The sequence below is a fragment of the Humulus lupulus genome, chromosome 2, assembly GCF_963169125.1.
Source record: "Humulus lupulus chromosome 2, drHumLupu1.1, whole genome shotgun sequence".
Classification (NCBI taxonomy): Eukaryota; Viridiplantae; Streptophyta; class Magnoliopsida; order Rosales; family Cannabaceae; genus Humulus; species Humulus lupulus.
Window position 1 is genome coordinate 121,465,127 of NC_084794.1, and position 5,952 is coordinate 121,471,078.

The 5,952-nt window shown below is 32.9% G+C and overlaps 1 protein-coding gene across 3 annotated transcripts; it reads right to left on the reverse strand.

Annotated features, from left to right (window-relative positions):
* Positions 1-483: 483 nt before the first annotated feature.
* LOC133818440 (probable lipid-A-disaccharide synthase, mitochondrial) lies at positions 484-5,567 on the reverse strand. Of its 3 annotated transcripts, none has more exons than XM_062251307.1 (10): positions 5,279-5,567; positions 4,198-4,288; positions 3,578-3,826; positions 3,336-3,435; positions 3,120-3,225; positions 2,808-3,031; positions 2,511-2,589; positions 2,087-2,325; positions 1,243-1,469; positions 484-784 (listed from the first exon to the last, which is right to left on the reverse strand). In XM_062251307.1, the coding sequence occupies exons 3-10, from the start codon at positions 3,811-3,813 to the stop codon at positions 598-600; spliced, it is 1,398 nt and encodes a 465-aa protein (XP_062107291.1). In that variant the 5' UTR covers positions 3,814-3,826; positions 4,198-4,288; positions 5,279-5,567; the 3' UTR covers positions 484-597. The 3 variants fall into 3 exon arrangements, with proteins under 3 accessions (XP_062107291.1, XP_062107293.1, XP_062107292.1); XM_062251309.1 differs by having other exon boundaries at positions 3,578-3,734; positions 5,279-5,566; XM_062251308.1 differs by having other exon boundaries at positions 3,578-3,783; positions 5,279-5,566.
* Positions 5,568-5,952: the final 385 nt, after the last annotated feature.

Here is a 5,952-nt window from a genome sequence, read left to right on the forward strand (position 1 = left end):
TCATTTACTATTTTTAGGAGTTAAAAGGGTGTTTGATAAGTTGAGCTGGTCGTAAGGCTTAATAGTAATTGTATTTAGCCCTAAAAGAAAGCGAATATTTAGGCAGAAGGAACGCCAGGACTAGATCTGCATGTACATTCATGCATGTTTTTTTAAAAGCAACCAATCTCAGCTGGCAATGTCTATGTGGAATAAGTTTGTGGTGGAAAACCAAGGGTTGAATATGAGATCAAGTTGGTTAATTGTCTTAACAATTTACCTATTTTTAATAGTAGTTTTATTCATTACTAAATCAAATACCATTCAAGATTTAAAATTTAAAATCTTTGTAATTGTTTCATTTATCATTGAGAAAACATCAATTCAAATTTTGTGCAGAAAAACTACTCAAATATAGTTACTGAAATTTATTTCAGTTATTGTTATTATTATTATTCCTATGAAATAAAGAATTAAGTAAAAGAAGAAGAGGGAGTAGTTAGGTGTTTCCAAATCATTCATAATTAATGAAAAGAAGCAACATTTCAAAAGTTTCAAAACAATTAAATTTCTATCTCGATTGTGTTTGGACAATAATAGCACATTATAATACCGTAATCATTGTTTCTCATGGTACAAAATGAGGAAGGCTGCTAACATACTTGGGGACTGAATAGGGAAGCTGAGCATCAAATCTTGCTGACCCAAGTTATTTATAGTTCTTTCTGGCGGTAGCAGAAGTCTGATGACCTTTTCCGCAGCAGCAATCTGTTCTTCTCGAAGGTGATCGTTATGTATTAATTCACTGCAATTAGAAAGTAATAGTTAGTTCATGAACAAGGACAATAAAACTGTGACACTGAGATTCATGTTATATTATTAGAGTAATTTCCAGGAGCCATATGCATGCACTTAGCTAGATGATGGTGAGCAAACAATTGTACAACTTGCAGAGCATATAGAAATATGTAACTTTTGCAACTTCTAATTATATTTTCCATATCCCATAAATTCATTTTGTGCACTTTACGAGGCAAGAAACTCAATCATAACGGTAGATAAGTACCATGAGAGATCAAATCCCAGACTACATGCAAGGAAACTAGGGTCTGAACATTCATCGAAATATTTACAATGAATGAACATTGTTGGAGAGACAGTAAGCTAAGACATACTGCATAACCAGTTATTCAAAAACATCTGTCATGCTGCTCAATCAATAATCAATATTGCAGGGAACCGTTTGAAAAAGAACTTGCTTACGTTAATAATGTAGCCAGTTTTGTGTGTGTGCATGAATGGAAGAAAGCTTCAGGGATAATAGCCGAATCCATAAGAATGTTGGGGAGGGAAGCATAACGTATCTTTGCTTTATATCGAACAAACCACTCAGTTAGAAAATGGGCTCGATAAGCTACAACACATGGTACCTGTGAAAGCTGCATCTCCACGGCAACTGTACCGGAAGTACATAGTGAAACCTTACTCGCCTGCAAGTGGTTTAGTTCTACTTAATTTTAGGAAATTTGACAAGTTTGAGAAATATTGACAATCTAATTAAGTGTGTATAGAAACAAAACTAAGAGACTGGGAGCTTGGTTTCAGCTGAACCCCATTGTATCTGCCTCCATAACATGTTATATGTAGATGTTAAACAGCTCCTAAAATAATCAATTTCAAATTTAGAAAAATTTAGAACATGGCTTAATTTTATAACAATGTTTCCAGACCTACCCGTTAATGGGTCAACAACACTACAGAGCATTATATCCAGATTAACGTATCTAGATTCACTAACTAATGAATTACTCCCAAGAGAATTCGCTAATTTCACATACACACACAAAAAAAGAGGGTAAAATCAGACATGCATAATTCTGCAAACAATCATTTAAAAATATATATATATATATATATATATATTCTGCTAACAATCTTTTCAATTGACTAATGTTATTGGATTATAAATTATACCACGGAGCTTCTTCCATATGTAACAACAATGATAAACACAGCAGACTTTCATAAATATTTTTCACTTAAAAGTAAATGAGATAATACTTATTCAGCGTATAAATAATATTTCACACACAATACATTCTCTTACGCTTAATGCATCATATTTCAGGTGTGGGGAGCCTCCTGGAACCAATATAGCCGGCACAGGCCATTTACTAACAATTCCGCCAATGTAGCTTTCAACATGCCGATTAGGAGCAATATGAATTACAGTTACCAACTCAGGAAAGGACTCTTTCAACAGGTCCATAGTATTTGCGAATATTGTGAGCATTCTAGTGACCTCTTGTAATCTGCTTCCAGGAAGCAACGAAACAACAGTAGCTCCTATACGAAACAAATAAATAAAGGCAATGCAGTATATTTAAAAAGCTTATGGAGGAACGATAAAAACATCTGAGTTGCTGTGGCTTCATCACTGCACTCCTTAATACTCTCGGAGCTTGCGAAAGGATGACAAAACAGTTCAAAAATTCAGCACATATAAATACCTAATACAAATTATGATTTACCTGAAGGTATTGCATTTTTCTCTTTGAAATCTTCTGATTTTCCTTCTATCTTCCACTTACATGGTGAAGAATTCCTTTCCTGCCATAATAAACCTCCAAAAATTGGTGCTTGCTCTGTTAAATCTACTCTAATCTAAGAAATCACATGTTTGCCTTTTCCAATGAAGTTAGTATGTTACTACATTTGCATGCACCGAAGCAATTATTTTAAGTAGAAAATTGGAACAAATAACTTCAACGGCACGGTCTCCAGAAATATGAAATACAGTCAACCCCAAAACAGAAGAATATGCTTACTGAATTTAATTCCATAACATCCTCTACAATGGGGTGGCCCACGAAAGTTGCACCTAGCCCGTTGGCTCTGCACGCTCCTTCCTCAAATGGAAGTATACACAAGACATGATCCACAAATTCCGTTAGGCCTTTGAGTCTTGCTTCACCCCCTTTCCACGCCCAAAAGGAAGGTGCCACGTAATGGAAGTGTACTGGACCATCCAAATTGAGCTGATTGTATCTAACTGCAAAAATATTCCCTCAACTTCTCATATCCTAAGTTTATCACTTAAATGTCAATAAAATGTTACTATGAACCCAAAATTATATGACCTCGTAACTTCTTTAGAAGACGAAAAGAAAAACCCTTGTTATCAACTGTTACAACAACATGAGGTTGAAACAGAAGTGCAGCCTCTATTGTCGCCTTCAACTTAGCCTGAAATTTTCAATAGGGTGCATGAAAGTATTCACATGTTATTGCATGGATGTGTTAAAAATTCTCCAAATAGATTATGCTGCTAGAATCTTAAGTTGCTCAACACTCACTCTGATTTTATTTATGTGTGGCAACAGCTCCCATATACCCATCACAGAGATATCCTCTATGGGAAACAGAGATGTTAACCCTTGTTTGGCCATCAGGGACCTGAGCACATGTATAAGTAATTTTATGGAAGAATGTAGAAACAAATAAAATTATGCTTAAGGGTAGCAGAATGTAAAAAACTGTTTGGAGATACCAGAGAAATAATAATAAAAAAATGAACCAAATGAAAATCACATCTTACCCTCCAACACCAGAAAATCTGATGGGAAGAGGAGAGAGCTTCTTTAGGGATGCCATGAGTCGTGAAGCAATTGTATCCCCTGAAACCTCTCCAGAAACTATAAAAACCCTCACTTCTCCATCTTTTGCTGCCTTGTCTATCACAGTTCTGCTGGAAACTGATAAATGTCTACTCAAAAGCCTTAATAAGCCTGTATGTTTTTCACCCTTCACATTCCATATTGGTTTAAACAACATTTAAAATATCACCCTAGCCATATAAGGCACAAAACAAGTTAGAAGTTCAACATGGCGAAAAAATTCAAAAAGGCAATTGAGTCGCAAATCAAATAACTAATTATTTTGAATAATCAAAGGAGCTAATTAGTTCTTGATTGAAAAATATATTTATATGGAAAGAATAAATCTGAATTTAGTATGCGAAAATATATTTATGAAAAGGTGATTAGTTACATTGTCTGTCAGAATTTTTTTTTTTAGTTTTGAAAAACTGAATTTGTGATTTATTGATAATGTGAAATGTAATAAATACATAATATGTAATTGGTAGAGCTGAATTTGAACAAAGACATTAATCTAAAATAACAGATTACATAAGTTAAGCCAAAGGTATATCAATACTTTTGAGGGGCCTGCTGGGTTAAAAACAATCTGAACCGCTTCTTCAGAAGAGATTTCTGTCTTCAGTGCTTGTCATTCCGAGAAATGCAAGCTGCCATTATACAAAAAGCAAGTTTAATTTTGAACAGCAAGTCATATTTTTATTAGAAGTTGTTTGCATATTAAAAAACTACAAATGAAGTTCTTTTAAATAAACTAAAACCAAACTTTCAAAGTTAAGCTGAGTGTAATTTTTTTTACTTCCCTATTTTACAAACATTTTGTAGGAAAAAAATGTCCACCAAATTCTTACAGTAGATACAATGATTATCACCACAAAAATCTGGTAAAACTTGGAAAAACAAGAAGTGAAAGTGCTTGAGAAGAGTGATGAACATGAAAAGCTATACTTTACTATAGCAATGTTATTGAGTAAGATTACATGGATGAGATGAGAGTAATGAAAGAAAGAAAAAAAATTAAAGAAGCAAACCAATAAGAGAGAGTATCTCAAAATAACAATGTTTAAAAGGAAGTAAATGATATATTACATCAAGTTTCTTATTTGGTTGAATGACAAGGTTCCATAGGACAAAAAGCCATCACAAAACAAATTTGCTTTGATAGTGATTCCCAGAAAGAACGAAAAAGATCAGTGTAGATTCTAATATGACAATGATATCATAATTTTTGAAGTGTAGGCCATCAAACACCGAATTCTAGAGCATATCAATGAATTATAATGGTAAGAGGAATTGTATCAAACACTTTAAGCACACTTCTGCCCACCGTTCAGTCCACACTAAAATATAAACATATATAGGCTAATTCTTTATTTATATATAACAAGTTGCTAGGAAAGTGACTCTTCTTAAATCTTCACCAATTCAAACACAATCAATCAAGCACTGCAGAGAAACAATTAACTGACTTTCTCTCTAAAGACTAGAGATACTAAGAACCAAAAATCATACTTTCTAATCCATTTCCAGAAATAAAATTTTGGGTAATTTACAACATATTAAGTACTAACAAATGAAATTATTGTTAGAAAAATAATAATATAAAACTGGGAAATTTGGCTCAAAGAAAGTGAGTTTACCGTAGCTTGTTTAGGAAGAGCGACGGACTGAAAGACCGGTCTGAGAATAGGCGTGGTTGATTGGGGATAAGCAATGGGTTTTGTGCAACTAGCTACGTAATTTCCTCCAGCATTTTCTACATTTTTGGCAATGGAGGTGGAGAGAAGAGAGAGTGTTGGAAAATTGAGTCGTCGTCCCAGTCCGCTCGTTGCAGAGTAACTTTTCTTTCTCTGAGATGAGATGGTGTGCATTGGGGGTGTTTTGAGTATGCTCTTCTTGCATTTCGGAGCAAGAATTTGAAATACAAACATATTTATCTTCAACTCCAGTACTTACTTGTTACACAATGAAATACTTTTATTGTTTGGTTAATTTAATTGTAAAATGACATACAATATTAGAAAATTATGCAATGCATGCCTTATTTTTGGTGTATCGTACACTCCTCCTGATTTCTCTACTTTTTTAGCAATTTTGTTTAGATAGTTTTACAGTAATTATTTAGAACATCTTAAAAAAAAATTTAAAAATAAAAATTAATTTATAATATTTACAAATATAATTAATTTTTTATAATTTAGAAAGTAATATATTTAAATTTTATTTTCAATATATTCTAAATAACTACAATATACGTAAATCTTTCAAAAAAAAGTAAAAATAACATCTAAAATTATCAACATACTAAAAAAAA

Excerpts from the sequence above, each read along its gene's own strand:
- LOC133818440 (XM_062251307.1), bottom strand. The coding sequence starts at position 3,813 with ATGTTGTTTAAACCAATATGGAATGTGAAGGGTGAAAAACATACAGGC. Across the intron at positions 3,032-3,119 it reads TCTTCTAAAGAAGTTACGAG|TTAGATACAATCAGCTCAAT; the intron begins GTCATATAATTT and ends ATATTTTTGCAG. Across the intron at positions 1,470-2,086 it reads TGAAATATGATGCATTAAGC|GCGAGTAAGGTTTCACTATG; the intron begins GTAAGAGAATGT and ends AACCACTTGCAG.